This window comes from Excalfactoria chinensis, chromosome 9, assembly GCF_039878825.1.
Source record: "Excalfactoria chinensis isolate bCotChi1 chromosome 9, bCotChi1.hap2, whole genome shotgun sequence".
NCBI lineage: Eukaryota > Metazoa > Chordata > Aves > Galliformes > Phasianidae > Excalfactoria > Excalfactoria chinensis.
This window is the reverse complement of record NC_092833.1, coordinates 11,262,559-11,282,562: the sequence shown is the minus strand read 5'-3', so window position 1 is coordinate 11,282,562 and position 20,004 is coordinate 11,262,559. Positions and strand designations below refer to the sequence as shown.

The window sequence follows — 20,004 nt, the reverse complement described above, 5'->3', positions numbered from 1 at the left end:
GCAGGGCTCGCCGCTCCCTGCCTGGGCATGAGTCACACAGCGCTCCCGGCACATCTGCTGTGGGGTGCGGGGGTGGCACGGCCTCAGCAGGGTACAGGGGGCACTGGGGCCATGTCATGGGGTCACCCCAGTGTGTGCCATAGGAGCATGCGTGCATCCTTCCTGTGTGCGCTGGCAGCAACCCAGGAGCTGGGCAGGAGAACCCTCCTCCTCTCCATTGATTATTTTTATATATATAGATATATAATAGATATATAATATAATATATATATATATTAAAATTACATTTCTCTTTACAAAAACAATTCAACATCAGGCCAAGGGACGGAGCTCATCTCCTCAGCCAGGGTGCAGACCCCCTGGCACAAGGGTTATGGCACAGTCTCAATCATTGGGCAGGATCCCTTTTGGGGTGCCCCCATCCCCCAGGTGGGGCTCAGTCCAGAGTCCAGCAGTGGGCGGTGGGATCAGGGAGGTGACCCCACAGTGAAACTCCTGCTCTGGGTCCGGCGTCGTCCACCTGGTCTCTGCTGTCACCGCCTGCAAGGTGAGGAGATGAGATCAGGAGGGTGACAGGGTTAGATCCCATCCCCAAAACAATATTCATGGACCTACTTCTGTCTGGAGGAGCTGTAGGGGTCGAGGAGGTGGGAGCTGGCCTGTGCCAGGTTCCAGTCGAACATCTCCAGCACCCGGTGGCACTCCACACGGGACTTCAGCCCCAGACAGAAGAGTTGCTCCACCTGCAAGGGGACACAGGGCATTAGGACTGGGGTGTCAGGGATTGTTCCCACCCTGCTGACAGCAGGTGCTGCAACATGCTTGTACCTTCAAGTACTGGATGGCACGTTGAACATTCCAGCCATGGTTCTGCAGGGCTGCCTGGCACTCCTCGGTGGTGACACCATGCACTGTGTCCTGCACCTGAGGAAGGATGGAGGTGACTGCGTCATCGTAGGCAGCACAGAGTTGGGGGGTAAGGGAGACACTATGGCTTCTGACCCCCAAAGCTCCACCCCCAACCAGGAGCTGGGCACCAGCAATGAGGAATCAACATGGTATTTCCACCTCCTGGGCTGGGGTGACAGCCACCTTTCTCCCAGTTCCACGTGTCCAACTGTGGGTAAGGCTAATATGGGTCAAAAGGGCCCTCAGTCCCCATGTGGGAGCTGCAGTGACACTCCTGCATGCCTCGTAGCCACCCTCTGCAGGTTGAACATTGGGAAACTAAGGCAAGGGGTGGGGATACCTTTTGTCTATGGCCACCTGGACAAAAACCACCACATCCCTCCTTACCAGCCGGATCTTCTCCGAGGGCCGATAGCCATCTGGCCCATCATACACGATTTTCTGTAGGCTGCAGGAAGCTTTCACCAAACACTTGGGCCCAAGGTTGCTGTTGTTGGAGGAGAAGTTGGCCTTGTAGTCAGGCTGCTGCTGCACCATGGGCCGGACTGTGGCCGTGGTGACCACGCGGGATGCTGGTGCCTCTTCGGGGCTTTTGGCCTCCTTGAAAAACTTCTCATACTTGTCCAGGTAGGCAGGGCGCTCAGGCAGCAGGTAGTAGTGGGTGTTGCTGACCTTCTGCCCATCCTTCACGATGGGCAGGATGCAGGGTCCCTTGGAGCAGTCCTTGCCCTGTGCCTGGATCACTTTGGGGGTGGCGTATTTAGGGTCCAGGGCGAAGCTCTGCGTGGTGGGCATGGGTTTCCCCGGCGATGTGGACAGGCAGGAGCAGAGGGCAGCCCGCTGCTGTGGGGAGCCTACCTGCAGGGCCATAGGGCTTGGCGTCCGTGAAGTGGGCTGTGACAGAGGGTCCCGAGGGGGGATTTGGGGCGGCCGGTCCTCTTCGCCCCCCGAGGCTGGGGACAGCTCTCCAGACCAACGCCCAGGTTCATTGCGGCGCAGCGGGCGAGGAGGGATGGGGACACGGGGTGGGATTTGGGGTTTGTCATCAGCCAGGCAGGCAGATGGCCCCTGGGGCACGTTGAACCTCTTCATGCATTCCTGCTGCAGCTCCTGGAAGATCTCGGTAGTCTGTGTCAGGCTGGGCTGCTTGGTATCCTTGGGGGGCAGAAAGAGGTTGTCCTCCAGCCCTGCTGTCCGCTCGCCCTCATCCACGAAGCCGTAGTTGGTTTCGCCCCGCTCGCGTGCCCTAGGAAGGCCAGCACGGCTGCCCCGCTGCCCCAGGGGGCTGTTGATGGAGCACACCTCGAAGTCATCCTCGTCCTGTGCCACGTCATCGTAGGCAGGTGGCGGAGGCAAGGGCCGGGCATCCCAGTCCACCACTGGTGTGGGGTGGAGGGGCCGGGGCAGAGCTCGCGTGGGGCTTTGCGGGGGGGTTTTGTCCAACAGTGAGAAGGCCTCCATGGCCAGCTTGGCGAGGGAGGGGGCTGTCAGCTCCCCAATGGGTGAAGGGGTGGTGGGAGGCACCTCCTCCCCAAAGTCAATGAGAGTCACCTCGCTGCTCGTTGGTCCCTCACTGGGTGACCGGCCGGGTTGCCGCTCGCCCACCTTGGTGCCCGGCACACGAGCGGAGGGCTTGGCAAGCCTCAGGCCCTTCCCTGGGCCTGGCTTCTTCAGGCAGAGCTTTCGGAGGCCGGCTGACAGGCCCTCGTCCTCCTCACTGACTGGGTCGTAGGAGGGCTCTAGGAAGCAAAGGAGAAAGCAGTGAGCACCCCACTGCACTACCCATCAGCATACCCACCCCGTGTCCCCAGCTGGTGCCAATCTCAGAGGTGACTCCAGACCCCAATTCCTTCCCAAAGCCACAGCAAGACCCCAGACAGCCCCTCCCAGCCCCACAGCACAGCAGCCTCAGCCACCCCTCACCCTACTCTCTGGGCATGGTCCATGGTGAGCCAGGAGGTGAGGACCCCCTCTGCTCCACAGCTACCCCAGTGCATGCCATTTCTGGAGGCCGGGGACAGAATCCACAGGGATCAGAGCCATGCTGTCACCCCCAGGTACCCAGCAGCACCTGCACGTGCCACCGGTGAGAGCGGGAGGCGAGCACACAGCAAACCCCGAGTACCTCGGAAGAAAGGAGCTAAGAGAGAAGAGAAGGGGCACGAGCAGGGCTGGCGGCTCCCAGAACAGCCCGACTTACTGGTAAGCAGGATGGAAGGCTGAGGCGGGCGCGGAGGTGGCTGCCCTGCAGGAGGAGAAGAGAGAGGCCGAGAGCAGGAGGGACGTGGGGTGAGCGCGCGGAGCAGGCGGCAGCCGGGGCGGCTGTCAGCAGGAGCTTGGCGCATGCTTCGTCCCCACACACCACTACTGGACAGGAGCAGGTGCCGGTGGGCCGCCCCAGTGGGTCAGAGGGTTGGGGGTACAGAACTTGCACAGCGCTGGCTGCAACCGCACCAGTGAGCCGCTCTGCCCCGTAATGGGGAGCCCTGCCCCAGGAAGGGACGAGGGGCCCATCTGAAGGCCAGTGGGGCAGAGTCCAGTCCAGAGGGGACGAGCAGAGCCGCCCACGCTGCTGGCAGTGGCACTGGGCAGGGTGACAGTGCGTGTGCTGGTGCTGCAACAAGCAAACAGCAGCAGAGAGACAGAGCAGAGGAGACAGCGGGACAGTCCTGTCCACCACCCAGGCAGAAGGGTGCACAGAAGGGACTTGGTGCAGCTGACTGGCTGGAGGTGGGGGGTGAAGGGGTGAGGACACTTACTTTTAGCCCTTCCTGGGAGCTGGGTGGGTCTGGCCGTGCTCAGGTCCACTCCTAAAACGTCAGGAGGGTCCATGGGATTTCCCAGGTACAGCCTGAGAGGAGAAAAAAGAGAGCGGAGGGGGATCAGCGGGATGCTGCACCTTCCCAAGCGCACGGGACATGCCTGGTTATACAACCAATACACTGCAACATACAAGTAGGGGGTCACAGATGGTGACCCCAAGCTCCACGGAGAGAGGTACATCCCAGCTGCTGCATCCCTGTGGTGCCAAGTGCCCATGTGCTGCATTTTATGAGGCTTTTGGCTCCGCAGCACAGCCCCTGGTGCCGCTCCAGTGTCACCCATCCCCTCCCTGCCTCCGGCACAGGGCACCCACACGTGGGGTACCAAACCCAGAGCAGCGCGGCGGGAGGCCCGGGCGAGCCATCGCAAGCCAGGCATGGCAAGGCAGGAGCCGGTGCAGCCCGAAGGCCTGGGCGTGTGCCGAGCTCGGTGCGTTCTCTGCAGCCCGGACGGCACGTACCCAGGGCGCGTGCCCACGCAGCGGGTGCGGGGAGGCCTGCCAGGGCACGAGGCACGTCCGTGCGCCCGGCGCCTCGACAAAGCACTCCGGGGGCCGCCTGCACAGCCCCAGAGCTGCGAGCCCTGTTGTACTGGGGCTGGGCTGCCTTGGGTATCACCATCCCGTGGGGTGCGGGAGCTGCCTCGACACTGTGGGAGCCGCGCAGGCTTTGTAGTTGCATCCTGCTCCTCCCCAAACAGCCCTCCCACATCCCCCCCATCCCCAAAGCTGAGGGAGAACCCACAGAGAGCTATAACCATGCCCGCAGCTTCCCGGGGTCTGCTGCACCCCAGGATCTAGTGCACCACACCCAGCCCCAGCGCTGCCCCAGTCCTCCTCCAGCCCTGCTCCCATTACAAACCAAACAGGGTCAACTCTTGGTAGGGCATGGGAAGAAGAAAACATAAGTTATGACTACATAAAGCACCAACAGCTGTGATACTGTCACCTCTGGGGTGACATTTCCCCTGTCCTAGTGCTGCTGAGCACCAAGGGGTCTGCAGGGCAGGGAAAAGGGCTCCATGCCCAGCCCAGCCCTGTGCCCCAACACTCCACCCCATGCAGCACCCGACCCTGTTAGTGAGAAGAGGCGAGGGGGGTTAGTCAAGCTGCGGGGACCCTGCCCAGAGCTGTTCCCAGCACAGCAAGGAGGAAGAGGAGTTGTAAGGGAGGAAGACCAAGCTTGCTCCTTGCAGGGGGGAGGCGGGGGGTGAGGTGGGGGAGGTTGCAGAGAAGACAGAAAGTTTCTTACTCATCAATTTTATCGGGAAACCCCCAGCACTGCTGAGGGTTGGTGTCTCCATGGCCTGTGTGGATGAAGCTGTTTTTAAGCGGCTGGCTGATGTCATGGGCCGACAGCCCCGCCACCGAGGTCACCGTGTTGCGGGGGAACTGGCCCACTTTTAGGGTCCGTTTATTCTGACCCCGCCACCAGTAATTCTCGGCCCTAAGGAATAAAAAGGACCTTCGTTACTGAGGATGGCGTGGGGAGGGTGGCGAGACCCCAGAGGGTGGCGATGGGATGGGGACAAGAGCCCTGCCCCAATGACACGGGAGGAGCAAAGTGACTCAGCCTATGACACGCAGGCAGGCAGTGGCACAGCTGGGGAGGGTGCCCAGATCCTAATCTTGAGCCCTGAGCCCTCCCGGGCACCAGATGCTGGAAGGGGGCAGAAACCAGCACATGGGGATGGGGGTGGTGAGGAGCGGAGCTCCCCGTAGGATGTGTCCCTGCACACCCCAAGATGCTCAGGAGCCCTGGGCATAGGGCTGCTGGCACTGGGGATGGAAGAAGCAATGGCCATGGGACCAAGAGCCTGGTTGCTGATGCCGAATCCCCAGATATCCCAGTGCCCATGGGGGAAACTGAGGTGGGGACATTGGGTTGTGGGATCTCCCTTGTTACCTTCCCCCCCTTCCTCCCTTCCAGTGGAGCCCCATGCAGGGTGAGCCTCCTCTGACTGTCTGGTGGATACTGGGGTCCCATCAGAGCCCAGTGCTGCCCCAGGACACAACTACCACTGGGGTGACACAGCCTTAGGAGGGAACAAACTCAGGAAGGTAACTCCGGGGAGGGTCCCCCGGGCAGCATCCCCCCACCAGCCTCTTCCCATCCCGCTCCCCCTCCCCTCCCACCCCACGCACTGTGGGACGCTCGCAGCCCCGCTCTCCCTGTGCAGGCAATGGAGCCGCGCAGGGGGTGGCACAGCTGCCGGCGCTGCCAACCCGGCGAGGCTGGCACGGGCCCCGCGGTTTCCTGGAGTCACCTGTGAGTCACCCGCGGCCACTAGCTCAGCCCTTTTCCTGTTTACCTTCCCCGCTTGCCGCCAGCCAGCCGCATTACTCAGCGCCGGGACCCCTCGGCGAGGGCACCGGGAACCCTCCCTCGCCCGCAGCGCACCGGGGCGGGCTGCTGCGTCCCCTCCCGGGAGGTTCCTGCTCCTTCCCCAGCTCCTAGAGAGATGCTGAGGCCACGCTGCCCCAACCCAGCCGCTCAAACTCCCGGCACAAACCTGCTCCCTGTCCCGCATCCCTGCCGAAAGCCCCCTCCCTCCCGGGGCCTTCAGGTAGGTCCTGCTGCCGTGCACAAGGAGCCGGGGGCCCCTTCCCCTGCCCACACACACGTACGCACACCCGGCGCTGGTTCAAACGACATGCAGGGGCTTGAAAAAGGGGTGGGGGGTGTTGACGGTGCCCCGGGGCGGCCTCAACGGGGCCGGATGCAGCCCCCGGAGGAGCCCCCCGCCCACCGTCCCCTCCCTGCCCTGGCACCCCACAAAGGGAAACTGAGGCACGGGGCGAGGCCCCCGACCCTCCTTCCCCCAGCCCCCGGCCCCAAAGCAGCAGCAGCACGAAGCCCCACCGGCCCTACCCCGCACCGCTAAGCAGCAGAGCCACCCCGACACCGCGTCTGCCGGGGGAACTGAGGCACGAGAGGCTGCACGCAGCCCCCCCACCCCGCTCAGCCCAACGACACCCCAGAAGTACCGCATCCCCCCGCCCGCAACCCCGTGCCCCTCACCGCTGTGCAGTTCACCCGGGGCCGGCAGCGGGCTGAGCTCGGCAGCAGCAGCCCCGCAGCGCGCCCGTGATGCACCGGGGACGATGTGCGCGCAGTGGCGCGGCCGCGCCGCCCTCCGCCGCTCCTTTCCCTCCTTCCCTCCCTCCGCCGACGCCGTTTCCCTTCCCTTCCCCTCCCCTCCCCTCCCTGCAATTAAACCACCGCCAGACCCTGGGCAAGAGTCATCGGGGAGCAGCCGGGGGAGAAAGCTGGTCCCTGCAGCCACACAAATCCGGCCTGATTCACCGTGCCGGAATGCGGGGAGCCAGCCCCAGGGGAGGGGGGCAGAGGGGAAGGCTGCGCCTTTCTCCTCGCCTCCACCCCGCTGTGGGGCCAGCAAGGGGGCTGGCACCCTGTGCAACACGGGGTTAAGGGATGCTGAGTTCTCCTCGGGGACAGGGATCTTAGAGGGGATGCTCTGAGGATGGGCGTCCAGGGACACAGTGTCACCCACCCTCCCAGTCTGGAGCCAGGGACCTCCAGGATGGGGAACAAGGGCATGGGGCAGGATGGAGCAGCCACTAAGCAAAGCCTCAGCAGGAGCAGAGGTGGCACTGAGGCCCTGGTGACAGTGGCACGTCCCCGTTGCTATCAGCAGGGAGCGGCTGCCTGGCAGCTGTGTCCCAGGGCAAGGCCGTGGGGTGAGTCAGCGGGGACAGGCGCTGTGGGGCAGCCACGCTGCCCAGGTCATGGGGGGGCACAGAGCCCCAAACTCCCCACAGCTCTGTCCACCACTCCCATCCTTGGCTGCCAGCCCCCATCCAGGGGGGCTTGTGCTTTCAGGGCTGTGCTTTACAGGACTGGCTCAAGGTCCCCCCCATGCACTACCTGCCCTCGATGACCGTGATGATGTCGTTCATCTGGATGTGCAGCTTGTCAGGCTCCTCAAAGTCCTGCAGAGCCCTCATGTCGGTGGGCTGGGCCTGCAGGGACGGTGGGGTGAGTGCACGCGGATGCAGCATGTCCACATCCCCCTTCACTCTGCACTGGGAAGGGGCAACGAGGGCCACCTGAAACCCTCCACCCCACACCTACCTCCACCAGGAAGTCTCGCAGGGCCACGAAGGTGGGCCGGTCCTCAGGCTTGTGGGCCCAGCACTGCAGCATGACGTTGTAGACGTCCTGGGGACAGTCCTCGGGCCGTGGCAGCCTCTCACCCTCCTTGTCAATCTTGTGTAGGATCTGTGGGATGAGGCAGTGCCATTACGGGACTGTGTGTGCCAGGGGTGGTGGTCTGGGGAGCCATAGATAAGGGGCTTGCTGCACCCACCTGGCTGCCATTGAGGCCAATCCATGGCTCCTGCCCGTAGGTGAACATCTCCCATAGCGTCACCCCAAACATCCAAGTGTCACTTGCATGGGAGAAGGTGCGCGTCTTTAGGCTCTCAGGAGCACACCTGCATAGGGAAGGATGTGAGCATCACAAAGGGTGGACCTCCAGATCCCCCTCCCCAGTTGGACCCCCAGCCCAAACTCACCAGGCAAAGGGCACCTTACGATGCTCCTGCATCACGTAGTGGTCGTCATTTTTGGGCAGAGCCCTCATCAGCCCGAAGTCTCCAATCTTGACCTGCTCGTTGGAGGCGAGCAGGATATTGCGGGCAGCCAGGTCTCGGTGGATGAAGCGCTTGGACTCCAGGTAGGCCATGCCCTTGGCCACCTGGATGGCATACTGGCATAGCGTGGAGATGAGAAAATGGCCCTGGTTCTTCCGCAGACGGTCCAGGAGGGAGCCCAAAGGGGCCAGCTCTGTCACCTAGGCCATAAGAAGGGGATAGCAAGGTGGTCAGGCTGCGGACACCGCATTTTGGGCTGCTTTCTGTCCCCCAGTCTTGGCACCACTGGAAGAGGACTGCAGTGGAGTCCATTGGAGGTGGGTCTCATGCCCACCTGGCTCACTCGGCCCCCCACACGGCACCACCGCCCTTCAGGGCTCACTGACAGCAGCAGCCACGGGATGGGGTTGGTCCTGCTTAGGACTCACCATCTTCATGGGGTGGGAGAGCACCACGCCGTAGAGGCGGATGAGGTTCTTGTGGTCCAGCGAGTGCATGGCGTTCACCTCGCGGATGAAGTCATCCAGCACCTCTGGCTGGCTCAGCACATCCGTCTTCAGACACTTCACAGCCACGTTGAGCTATGGCCAAGAGAAGGGGTGAGCCATGGAGTGGGGACAACGCCTTCCTGAGGGATGTCCCCATGCCCAGACCCCCACCACCAGTGCAGTGTTTTGGCACACGCTCCTCACCGTCTTGCCAGCAGGCGTGCACCACTCCCCGCGACGCACAACACCGAAGGAGCCATCGCCCAACTTCTCGAAGAGCGAGAGGTCCCGCTCCCTGATGAGGCAGGTGAGGGAGTGCTGGCCCCCCGTGTCCGGGGGGGGTGGCGTTGGGGGCTTGCGGAAGGTGCTGTGGGGCTGAGGTGGCAGCTCTGAGTCGGGGCGCTTCCCGCTGAACACCTGCAGTGTGCACAGGGGCAAGATGTGGGCTTGGAGACACCCACAGGTCCTCCCTCCTGTCGGTGGTAGCCAGAGCCTGCCTCAGTTTCCCCTTCCCATGAGTGAGAGCTGTTGGTACCCTGCTGGTGCCATGCGGATGGGTCGTCCCATCCACCTCTTTGGCTCTGCACAGTTCCTTCCGAAACCTACTGATGACCACACGCAGTGTTTCCCCAGCGGGCGGCGTGCTGAGCAGCACTTCTAGATGGACGGGGGAGGCTGCCCTCCAGCAGCCTGAGGTCCCGGGTGCTCCTCGGCCAGGCTGTGGGCACACGATGTGCCTGGGCACCATTCCAAGAGAAACCTCCAGCGCAGTGACACATCCCCGCAGCAACGTGGGCCTTGCGACACGCACTGCTGCTGCCAGCCGCCCAGAGGGGTTGGGGACGGGCTCTCCTCCCCACCAGCTGGCACTGGGCACATCGCCCACGGGAAGGGGTCCGTCCTGGCACACAGCTGGGGCAGCTGGCACCTGCACAGGGAGCGCGGGGGCCGGAGCAGGCATGTGGCTGCGGTGGGAGGTGGCATTTCTCTGCCCGGCACAAGGCTGAGTCGCCTTCTATTAAAAGCCAGGCACAGCTCGGCTCGGCCCAGATGAGTCACAGAAGGGAGAGGCCACGACCCAGAGCCCAGCTGGTGAGCACACAGGCCATTTGGGGCTGCGAGGTGCCCAGGGGTGCAACATCGCTGCTACTGGGGAAGGGTCCCTGGATCCCTCGCCCTGGTGCTGCCGGGAGCTGAGGCAGGCAGAGGGCTGCACAGCCCACGGGGCCGGCTGAGGCCGTGCTACTAATTATCTCTGACTGAGTTTCTTGGAAAAAAAGAGGCAAATCACAGGAGGGGAATGAATTTCCTGAGTGCCGATCCCAGCTGAGAAGTGACCCAAGAGCCGGGGCATGTTAGCCATACCTTGCTCATCCAAGATTTCCGCTTGCACATGGCTTTCCTCCTCTTCACTGCTTCCCACAGCCGCCGCTGGCCTGTGGGATACAAGGACTGTGTCAGGGCCCCTCTTGGGAAGAACCACCCTCCAGCCCTTGGGACCACGTGTTGTTCCAGGCTCCCCAAAAGATGCATCGCAGCCACAGAGCGGCACAAGGGGAGGCTGGGGGAGGATGATATACGCACCGGGGCGCCCCATGCCAATCTTCTCCAGGTCCTCATTTTTGACATACTCGAAGTGGGACAGGCGGGTGACGTTGAGTTCGTCCCGGATGCGCAGGAAGTATTGCTGCAGCTGCAGCTCAGTCAGCAGCTCCAGCAGCCAGTCCGTGCCCTCCTCTGCCTGCATGCTACAGCTCAGCTTCTGCCAGACAAGGTGCCGGGTTAGTGGGGACCCTGCGCTGCTCCCCAGTGTCCCAGCCCTGTCCCACCTGTGTGTCAGAGGGGCTGGGAGATGGGGCTGCCTCCTGCCCCAGTGGGGATGCCAGGGATACTCATGGGACTCATCTCCTGCAGAGCCCACCCTAGGCCTTCCTCAGTGTCAGCAGGACCCACAGAGGAGGACATGAACGCCACAGTGCCCACAGTCTTAATGAAACACCACCCTGAGCCATACAGCCAGGCAGCAGTGACAGGGATGGAGAAGAGGCAGAGTCCAAAGGTGTGGCACAGATGTCCCTAACACTGTCCCCACACTGCATGCTGGCACCTTACAGACATAAGGGACAGCCACACCTGGCACCACACATGCACATGGGGCACCCCATGTCTGGCCCCCAGCCACGTTCCCTGTGCCCAACTGCTGAGAGCAGAGGTGGCAGCTGTCCCCTGCAGGGACAGACACCTCAGTGCTGTCCTGGTCCATAGGCAGTGTCACAGGAGGGGACAGATGGAGACACAGAGCTGTGAGTGTGCAGGGAATGAAGGTCCCCAGGGTGTCATCATCACCTCCCCAGAACTGTGCCGGTGCATGGGACCCCCAACACCACGGACATTCACCACCCCAAGTGCCCCCCTTGCCGCACCACACCTAGCTGTCCCCTCTCTCCCTCTCCACCATAACCGCAGCCTTCCGGGAAGGGACCCGGCTCAGCCTCCCGCCTCCAGCAGACGGAGGGGACGTGGGAAAGCCCCCGTGCCGGCCCCACATCAGGGCAGCCCCGTCCATCCTCCCCTTTCCCTGGGGAGACGACGTGGCCCCCGGCCCCCTCACCATCTGCGTCCCCGCCGCGTCACCGCAGCCCTCGGCTAAAAATACGGCGGGCACGGGGCACGCGGGGGCACTGCGGCTGAAGGAGCCGCCAGCTCACGGCACGGAGCCACCCGCGGCACCGGGGGGATGACGGTCACTTACGGCCACTTACTCGGTAGACGCGGAAGCGAGCGAGGAAGGGGAAGGAACGGCGCAGAGTCTCGAAGCGTCGCATCCTGTTTGGTTGCAGCCTCGGCCCCGCGGCCCGATGTGCTCAGGGTACCCCTGCGGGTGCCAGCGTCTCCGGGGCACAGCGAGCCCAGCAGAGCCAGGGGACCTATGGGGGTGTCAGCCTGGCCGGATAACGGCTTGCTGGACGCCACCCGGGAACGGCCACCCCACGCATCCCACAGCACACGCAGAGGGCTCGGGGCATCCCTGCGGCACAGGGGCCGGCAGCGGGACGCAGCGCTGCGCTTCTCCTCCTCCTGCTTCCGTCGTGCCCTCCTTCCCGGCCGTCCTGCCCTCCCCTTCCCAAAAGCAATAGGGTTGGAGCTGCGGCGTCGGCGTTTTCCCGATCAGTGCCTACGGGTTCGCTCCCCGGCAGTCGCTGTCTGTGGGTCCCGGGGCTTCGAGCAGCGGCCCGGCCCGGCTCCTGTCCCAGGAGGGTTTATTTTAGCTGCGCGTTGGCCCAGCTCTGGGCCGTGCGCCCAGGGGGCCGGGCTCCGATCAATGTGCTGCTTTCTCTCTTGTTCGGCGGGTGCTCGGCAGCTGCACCGCCTGGGAGAGCGGACCCCGGCTCCCATTGCCATGGAAACTCGCTCCGGCCCTGGGAAAAGCTCCCAGGCCTCAGTTTCCCCCCTCAGGAAGCGAGGCGGGAGGGGGGACATCCGGCCCTGCGCTCCCAAAGGGGAGGTGGTGGGCATGATGCCAGGGTGATGGGCACCGTGCCGCTGACCCGTGAGCCACAAGGGACTGTGAATGTACCGTGAACCCCACGAACTCACCCGGCTGCCAGACGCTGTGGGGAGCTGGGGGACATAGAGATGGACCCCTCCACAACCACCGGTGTGCCAAGGTGACACGGGACAGCCAGCTCTTGCTGCATTGTGGCCATGCCCAAAGAGCTTCCGCCGTGGCTTCCAGTGCCGGGATCCCGGCTGGCACCCGGCACAACAGCCCCATTGAGCAGAGACAGATGGGCACAGTGCCCTCGGCACCAAGCTCTGCCACGCGCCAGCTCTCCGCCCTGGGGACACCGCGGGTGTGGGGGTTCCCTGGCCCACTGTGCGGGCCCCAGCACCCCCTGGTACCCCCAAAACCTGGACAGGGCTGCCCAGCTGCGTTCCAGCTGTGCCTCAGTTTCCCTCTTCGCAACAGGTCCAAGAGCACAGGAGCAGCACCACCACCTCAGCCCCCAGCACCCCAGTGGGATGGGAGCCCCCAGAAGCACCACAGCCCCCACCACCCAAGGAGACAGCAAAGAGCCACGGCACAGGGGCACAGGGATGGACGGCACAGGTACCCACGCACACACCTGCAGCACTGGGATGCACCCTACGTGCACACACACTCCTGCGCGGGCGGTGACGGCTCTCACGTGCACCCCAGGACCACACGCACGCAATCCTGCAACCACACGCACCACGCACACACCCCGACACGTGCACGACCGCAACCACACCTCCTTCTCCCCTTCCTTGCGCTCAAACACATCACCTCCGCGCACCCCTCCCCACCCCCCCCTTGCAGCTACCGCCGTGCCCGGGCGCACGTGCACCAACACCCCGAGCACCAACAGCCCACCACCCTCTCCGACTGACGCACGTCTGGCTGCGCGCCCGCACACCGCTGCTGGGCACCGCGGGCACACACCCACGGCACCGCGCAACGTCACGGCTCTGCCCACGGGCTCAGCCCCGGGCGGCACACGCAGCTCTAGTGTGACGCACGCCCTCCCGAGGTGACACGCGGGGGTGCGCACACACGCATCCCGACCCCACGGCGGATCCTTTCCCTGCATCCAGCCACCTGTGCTGGGCACCGTGCCCACCCTGCAGCAACCCCACTGTGCCCAATGCGGTGTCAGTGCCAGCTGAGCCAGGCTCACACCGTGCCACCAAAAGGGGACAGCGAGTGCCTGCGTGACAACATCTGGGTCCACATCCCAGCACCGTCTCCCAGCAATACAATTCCTCCCCCACCCCCACGCCTCAGTTTCCCCATGCATCAGGGAAGGAGTGCAGCCGCACAAGGTGGCTGCTGCCCCCATACCAACTCAAGAGGAGATGCCATGCAAGGGAGCATCACTGTGAGCCCCCTACGCCATGTGAGCCCCCTACGCCATGCCAGCCTTGAACCCACAAGCACCCTGGGGACGCCATGGGGGCCGTGCCACCGCTCCCCCCATCTCCCCCCGCACTGACCCGCCGGCACGCCATGCCCAGAGTGACGTCCTGCTGCGGAGGCAGCCCCGGGCGACTGCTGCCCATCCGCGGGGCTCGCAGCCCGCTGCTGTCCGACAGGCTGTGGGGCAGGGGGGGCAGCATCTCCTCCTCCTCTTCGGCGCTGCTCAGGCGCTGGTAGTCACATCTCTCGCCCATGGCAGCGGCGGCGGGTGGGGGGCTCTGCGCCTGCCTGGGGGCGGCGAGGGCTGGAGCCGGGCACGGGATCACATGGCAGAAAGTTGCTGCAGTTCCGGAAAACAGCGAGAGGGTGAAGGTGACCGCGGTGATGGAGGGGAAGAGGGAGGGGGGAGGATGGATGCGGAGGGGAGGGGGAAAGAGAACGGGGAGCCCCCCCAGGTACCCGTTCTCACCGTGGCACTGCTGATCTCCTCCCAGCTCCGCAGCCTGCGTGCCCCCCCCGGTAACCGAGCGTGGAGGCGGGGGCATCGGCGGTGCCATCACCGCAGCCCCCGTCTCCCCCCGGCTGGCACTGCGCAGCCCTCGTCAGGCAGAGGGGAGCAGCGGGGAACACCACCCGGCGGGGTGGGGGCGATGGAGGTCCTGTGCCTATCCGCAGGGCCGGGGCTGGGGGGGGGGGTAGGAAGGGGGCGCAGCATCCTCAGCATCCCTCCTGCTGTGGGAGGAGGGGAAAGGGATGCGCGGGGAAGATGGCTGCTGTGCAGCACTGGCGCAAAGCTCAGCAGGGCAGGGAGCGCAGCCAGGCCCTGGTATGACAGGGGAGCATGCAGCAAGGATACACCCTGTGATATCCCACCCCTAGCACAGAGCTGGGGAGCCCTGAGATGGTGCCTGTGCCTGCAGCCCTCCAACGTCACATGCAGTCACAGCAGGAGCGAGCGGCACTGTATCAACCCCCCCCCAAGATGGGGATCTGTCACTATCCCATCAGAGCCCCCCAGGTCAGGGGGCTTACAGCAGGCTGACTTGGAGTCACAAGACAGGGAAGAGGTGGGGCTTGGAGCTCTGCAGCCCCCCTGCACCTGTCTGTGCTTGGAGGCATCACACAGCCCCAGGGACCAAAAGGGCTCCTGGTGCCCCCGCTGCAGGGCACAGTGCCCCACCCCATCTCCTAGTGCCAATGCCACAGGGCATGACACCCCATTCTACATCCCGTTTGTCCCATAGAAACACCATACACCTCACCTCTTCCCCCAGTGATCCCCTCCCACAGCTTCTCCCTTCCCATCCCCTTGCCCCCTGCCCCCCACAACCCCTACTAAACTGCAAGATGACCCCATGGTTCCAGGGCAAGGGGCATGAGCTCATCCTGCCCCCATCCTCCCAGCACACCCCATACCCAGGGGGGCACTGGCCCCTCGGTGGCCCCTCCTGCCATACCACAGAGGTGAGCTCAGCATCAAGCTGAGCCCGCGGGCGCGGGGTGTGGGAGCAACAGCCACCTCCACGCGCAGCCCTGCCGGCGTCAGTGCTGTGACTGATGCACGTGCTATGCCACCTTCCTGCTGGCCCCAGCTGCACTGCCCATACATTCCCCCCCCCCCCCCCCCAAAAGAACCTTCACCCAGTGCAGGCAGAGCAATGCTGTGGGGTCTGAGAGCTGTCCCCATAACCCAGGGTCACTCCACACAGCTGGAACAGTCTATGTGCACAGCACGAACCCTTAAACGCAGTGTTGGGAACCAAACCCCAACTGTGGGTTGAGAACCGAAACCCAATCCCAGCACTCACAGACCCACAGCTCAGCCAATCCCCAAAGCATGAGCAATCTGGAGCAGGCGCACAGCATCACCCCAGGGGGTTCCCACCAAAACCACGGCCACTGGGCTACCTGCGGTAGTGACAGTCACACTGACCACTAAGTGTCCTTCCTACCGCAGAACACCGGACCTCCCCATTGCTCCAGGCGAGCCAGGGTCACCCTTGTCCCCACATCCCTCTTCGTGTCCCCAAGGAGCAGGGCAGCAGCATCACCCACACCCACTCCATCCCCCTGTGTAGCTCCGAGGCAGGGAGGCCCCCACTCACCTCCAGTGCAGCACATCACCCCGCTCACTGTCACATCAGGGCTGGGGCACAGCACCCTGCCTGCCTCCTTCCTGACAGCGGTGTCACCTGGAAGTGATGTCACTGGCTCCAGCAGTGGCACGAGTGGCTGTGCCCTGGGCTGGTTTGCTCAGCCCTGGCGGGGCCCCGGGGGCGGCCCCAAATGGCAGTGACAACACTCAGCAGGCTGGCTGCTCAGGTGCAGCTGTGCACGCACACACACACACACACACAGAGACACCTGCAGGATGCTGCTGCCTTACTCCCCCATTGTGCCACCTCGTGTCCCCTCCGAATCCCAGCGCAGTGTCCCCATACCGATTTGTGCTCTGCCTCCCTTGCAGCTGGTACCCGGCATGGCTCGCTGGGACATTTCAGGGGGCCGGCATGGAGCGATGCTGACACCCGTGGTGGGGGCGGGCGGCGAGGACGGGTCACTGGGTGCCCCTGTGCTGTGGGCTCAGTGCCACTGGAGCCCAGCGCCATGGTTTGGTTCTGCCCCAGCATGTCTCCAGCTCTCCGCGCAGCCATCAGCCTTTGGACCTGTCTGCAGCCCAGCAGTGCCCCCCCCCAGCCCCGACAAAGCCCAGTGCAACCCCAATCCTCTCCCTAAGCCTCTTTCCTCCACTAAATCCCCTCCGTATGTCAGGTCGCAGCCTATCGCCTGCAGGAGCTGTTCCCCATCTCTGCACCGGCAGTAGGACCCAGCCCCGGTCTGGAATGCATCCCGAGTGGTGGGAACATGATGAACTGGGTGCACGGGGGGATTTGTGACTCAGTCTCATCCCTGGCTGTTTCTGCTGGTTGGTTTCAGGGTCCAACTGGCCACATTTTGGTGCAAAAAGGCAGGTGAGGCACAGGACAGCAGCCAGGCAAAGAGGCAAGGACACATGCATCAAACTGTGGGCGCCTCCAGCAAAGCAGCCCCCCAGCACCCATCTGGAACCCCATGCCCAGAGCAGTGCCAGAGAGCACACAGCCCAGCAATGCCACATGATGGCACTGAGCTTGGCATCACTGAGCATCACCGCCCTGGGGATGATGCCACTGAGAGACCCCCCTGCAATTGGGCACCCCAATGGAACACTGATCTGTGCCTGGTAGCCCCCGCACTCCTCTTACCTGTGCCGGGGTGGGCGTGCAGCTCAGGTCCCTTGGCAGTGCCACTCTGTGCCCCAGCGTCCCCACCAGCCCAGCGGTGACGCAGAGGTGGCAGAGCTTCACAGCTTCACCCACGCAGCCATGGGAGTTGCAGGGCTCTGGTCACACTGCCCATAGGGTGCCCTGGGGAAGGAGAGGTCAAGATGGGACCCTGGCAACCCCACATCTGCCCACTCTAGAACCAAACCCAGGGGCAGCTCACCTACAGCTCACCTACAGCTCACTGGCTATGGAGATGCACTTCTACCTGGGGGGGGGCATTGGCCATGAAGCACCAACCTTGTGCACAGGGGTTCTGTATACCCACAGTCCTCCCATCCTCACCAGGAGTACAGCACCTGGACATGTCCAGAAACCCCAAATCTGCCCCCACCTGCCCAGCGCTGGGAAGGGGCCTCTGTGCCTAGCAGAGCAGCACCTTGGCCAGACCACGCAGCACCTGGCTGCTCATTAGCACTAATTGGCAGCAGCCTAATGTGCCAGGCAGCAGCGTAGGCAGTGCCCCCTGGCGCTGCTCAGTCAGAGTGGGATCACAGCAAGCCCAGAGCACAGCTGGAAGGGAAGCAGCTGGGCACCCCATAGAGCACCTAAGGGAGCTCCTGCTCCTTGCATTAGGATGGGATGAGAGGGTCAGGGGGACAGACAGCCCTACACACTGCCCCAAAACCCTGTACACCCACACCAAAGGCTCCCCCCACTCCAAAGAAGCATTTCTCTCCTGGTGTGCAGCACCGTGGCAGCAGCAGGGGATGGAGCCGCATGGTCTTGCTCGCTCCTGCGGCACCACACCTGCAGGAACCAGTGGTGCAGGAGGTGTAGTCGCCCCATCCCCTGCATACACAGCCCCATCCCCTGCAGGCACGGCCTCCCCGGCACAGCTGCCCCCCAGCTCTCCTCCATCTGCAGCTGCTGCACCACCCCAGTGCTGTGGGGTAAGGGCTCTGCTCCAGCCTGGGTGCTGCCGGGGGGCTAGGAAGCTCTTCCCTGTGCTTTAGGGAGAGAGGGTGCATGGGGGGCAAAGCCCTCTCCAGCCCCAAAGCCATTCTGCTTCAAGGAAGGTGCTGTTTCTCAGAGCATCCCTGAAATACATCAGCAGATGATGCTCTCCAGGAACATCCACCTGCAAATCAGAGACAAACTCTGTGGCCCCGGACAGGATGGGGCTCGTGACACCCCCCACCCACAGCGCCCCAAGGACGAGAACCCAGCCGACCCCTTCCCAGTGAGGTTCCACAGGTGGATCAACCCCACAAAGCTCAGCCACAGGGAACCTGAGAGCCCACACCTTCCCACCGTGCCCATACCCCAGGGGCTTCCCAGGGGAAACTGAGTCACAGCTGCCACCCCCGTGCCCAGCCCCAGGCAACAGCAGGAGTGGAGCAGGGGCACTGGTGGCCCCAAGCTGTTCCCATACAGTCCCACCGGCACCAGGCCAACGAACACCAGGCTAACAAGGCCTGGGGTGGCTCGAGGGGCTGCAAACAGGTTGTGCAGCCCAAGCCCCCAACACGCACCCTGAGGTGGGTTCATGTGGGGCCACGGCTGCTCGATGCCATCTATGGGGTGGGCTACACTCCTGACCCTCTCCACAAAGAGAGTCCCACTCCTGCACACCAAGGTACCACTTCACTTAGGCTGCAGCTTCAGCAGGGTTTTACCAAAGCAGATGCTTTTTCCCACTCACTTTGCACCAAACCAGCCCAGCAAGGGTGCGCCTGTGGGAACCCCAAAGGAGGAGACCCAGGGTGCCCGGACAGCAGGCAGGGACCGGGGCGGCACCACAAAGGTGAGCGCGTGGGGAAGCGCAGCGCCGGGCTGTGTCTCAGCCTGCCCTGGGTGCTGCACGGCCTCAGGGAGCCCCATGCCCGGGGTCACCACGTCTGGGCCAGGGGAGCGGGGCGACCGAGAGGCCCCTCGGGACAGCAGGCCGGGCAGGGACCTCTCAGCGAGGCACAGCCGAGGTTAAGTTTTACAGCGCTTAACAACAAGAGGCTGAAAGCGAGTAACGCGTCTCGAGTGCTTTAGTGGGACAAACCTGCCCCGATGCGGCAGCGCTGGGGATGGAGGGTCCCTGCGCTGCGCGACGCCCCCGATCCGGGGGCCATGCCCCGAGCACAAGGGTCCTCTGTTCAGCGCGCACAGCTCCCAGCGCCCGGGGAGGAGGGAGAGCGGAGCGGCGCTGCGCCCGCAAGGCAAACCTTCCGCGGGGCTCCGCTCGCCGGAGGGGGCCGAGCCGCCCGCATCCCCGCAGTGCCGCAGGGCACGGTGCCAGCGCCGCAGCACCAGCTCCACGTGCCGTGCCCGACCCCGGCATCTCTACGTGCCATCCCGGAGCCCGCAGTCCCACGCGCGATCCCGGCCCCGACGCCCGCAAGCCGATCCCGCATCGCCCTCACCTCTCGCCTCGCGGCTTCTGGTCCCGCGCGGGGTCCCGGCGCTGCAGGAACCATGCCGGGCGGAGGGGTAGGGGGGGGTCTCCTCCCTCACACCCCGGCCTCGCGCCTCCGGGGGGGCCACGTGCTGTTGAGCTGCTCCTGCTCCCCGCGGTACCGCTCTCCCTCCTCCTGCACCCCGCGCAGCGCCTCGCCCTCCTCCTGCCGCCCCCTCCTGGCCCACCAGCGGGCTCTGCCCGGGGGGCTGCCCCCCTCCCCGCGCTGCCCGCGCTCCTGCTGCGCCCTCCGGCTCAGGCCCTGCTCCTGCCGCGCTTTGGGGCCGCGCTCCTGCACCCCGCGCCCGCCCGCCCTCCCCCGCCGCGCCCCGGGGCTGCCGCCCTCCGCGCCCCGCGCCGCCCTGCGCCCCCCGTTCCCGCACTGCTCGCGGGGTCTCCGCGCCGCCTTAACGCCCACGGCGGGGGCCGCCCGCTCTCCCCGCTCCTGCAGCCCCGCCCGCACCCCCAGCGCCACCCGCTGCCACTGCCCCGGCCGCCCCGCGCCGCCCCCGGCCCCG

The 20,004-nt window shown here is 64.5% G+C and overlaps 1 protein-coding gene across 8 annotated transcripts; it reads right to left on the bottom strand.

Annotated features, from left to right (window-relative positions):
* Nucleotides 1–262: 262 nt before the first annotated feature.
* On the bottom strand, nt 263–19,594 carry TNK2 (tyrosine kinase non receptor 2). 8 transcript variants are annotated; one of them, XM_072344187.1, is made up of 19 exons: nt 19,455–19,594; nt 17,020–17,181; nt 15,880–15,966; nt 13,852–14,114; nt 10,420–10,597; nt 10,201–10,271; nt 9,040–9,252; nt 8,776–8,928; nt 8,270–8,547; nt 8,062–8,188; nt 7,827–7,973; nt 7,620–7,714; nt 4,983–5,177; nt 3,669–3,760; nt 3,110–3,154; nt 1,297–2,648; nt 829–924; nt 616–743; nt 276–530 (listed from the first exon to the last, which is right to left on the bottom strand). In XM_072344187.1, the coding sequence occupies exons 3-19, from the start codon at nt 15,893–15,895 to the stop codon at nt 437–439; spliced, it is 3,543 nt and encodes a 1,180-aa protein (XP_072200288.1). In that variant the 5' UTR covers nt 15,896–15,966; nt 17,020–17,181; nt 19,455–19,594; the 3' UTR covers nt 276–436. The 8 variants fall into 8 exon arrangements, with proteins under 8 accessions (XP_072200289.1, XP_072200288.1, XP_072200291.1 ...); XM_072344190.1 differs by lacking the exon at nt 15,880–15,966; XM_072344188.1 differs by lacking the exons at nt 15,880–15,966; nt 17,020–17,181; nt 19,455–19,594 and adding an exon at nt 14,244–14,995 and having other exon boundaries at nt 263–540.
* Nucleotides 19,595–20,004: the final 410 nt, after the last annotated feature.

What these genes read in the sequence shown, in the direction of transcription:
- TNK2 (XM_072344186.1), bottom strand. Translation starts at nt 14,331, where the DNA reads ATGGCACCGCCGATGCCCCCGCCTCCACGCTCGGTTACCGGGGGGGGC. An exon ending in GGAAATCTTGGATGAGCAAG is followed by an intron (nt 9,253 to 10,200) that starts GTATGGCTAACA and finishes TGCACACTGCAG; the next exon opens with GTGTTCAGCGGGAAGCGCCC. An exon ending in TCTCCCACCCCATGAAGATG is followed by an intron (nt 8,548 to 8,775) that starts GTGAGTCCTAAG and finishes CTTATGGCCTAG; the next exon opens with GTGACAGAGCTGGCCCCTTT.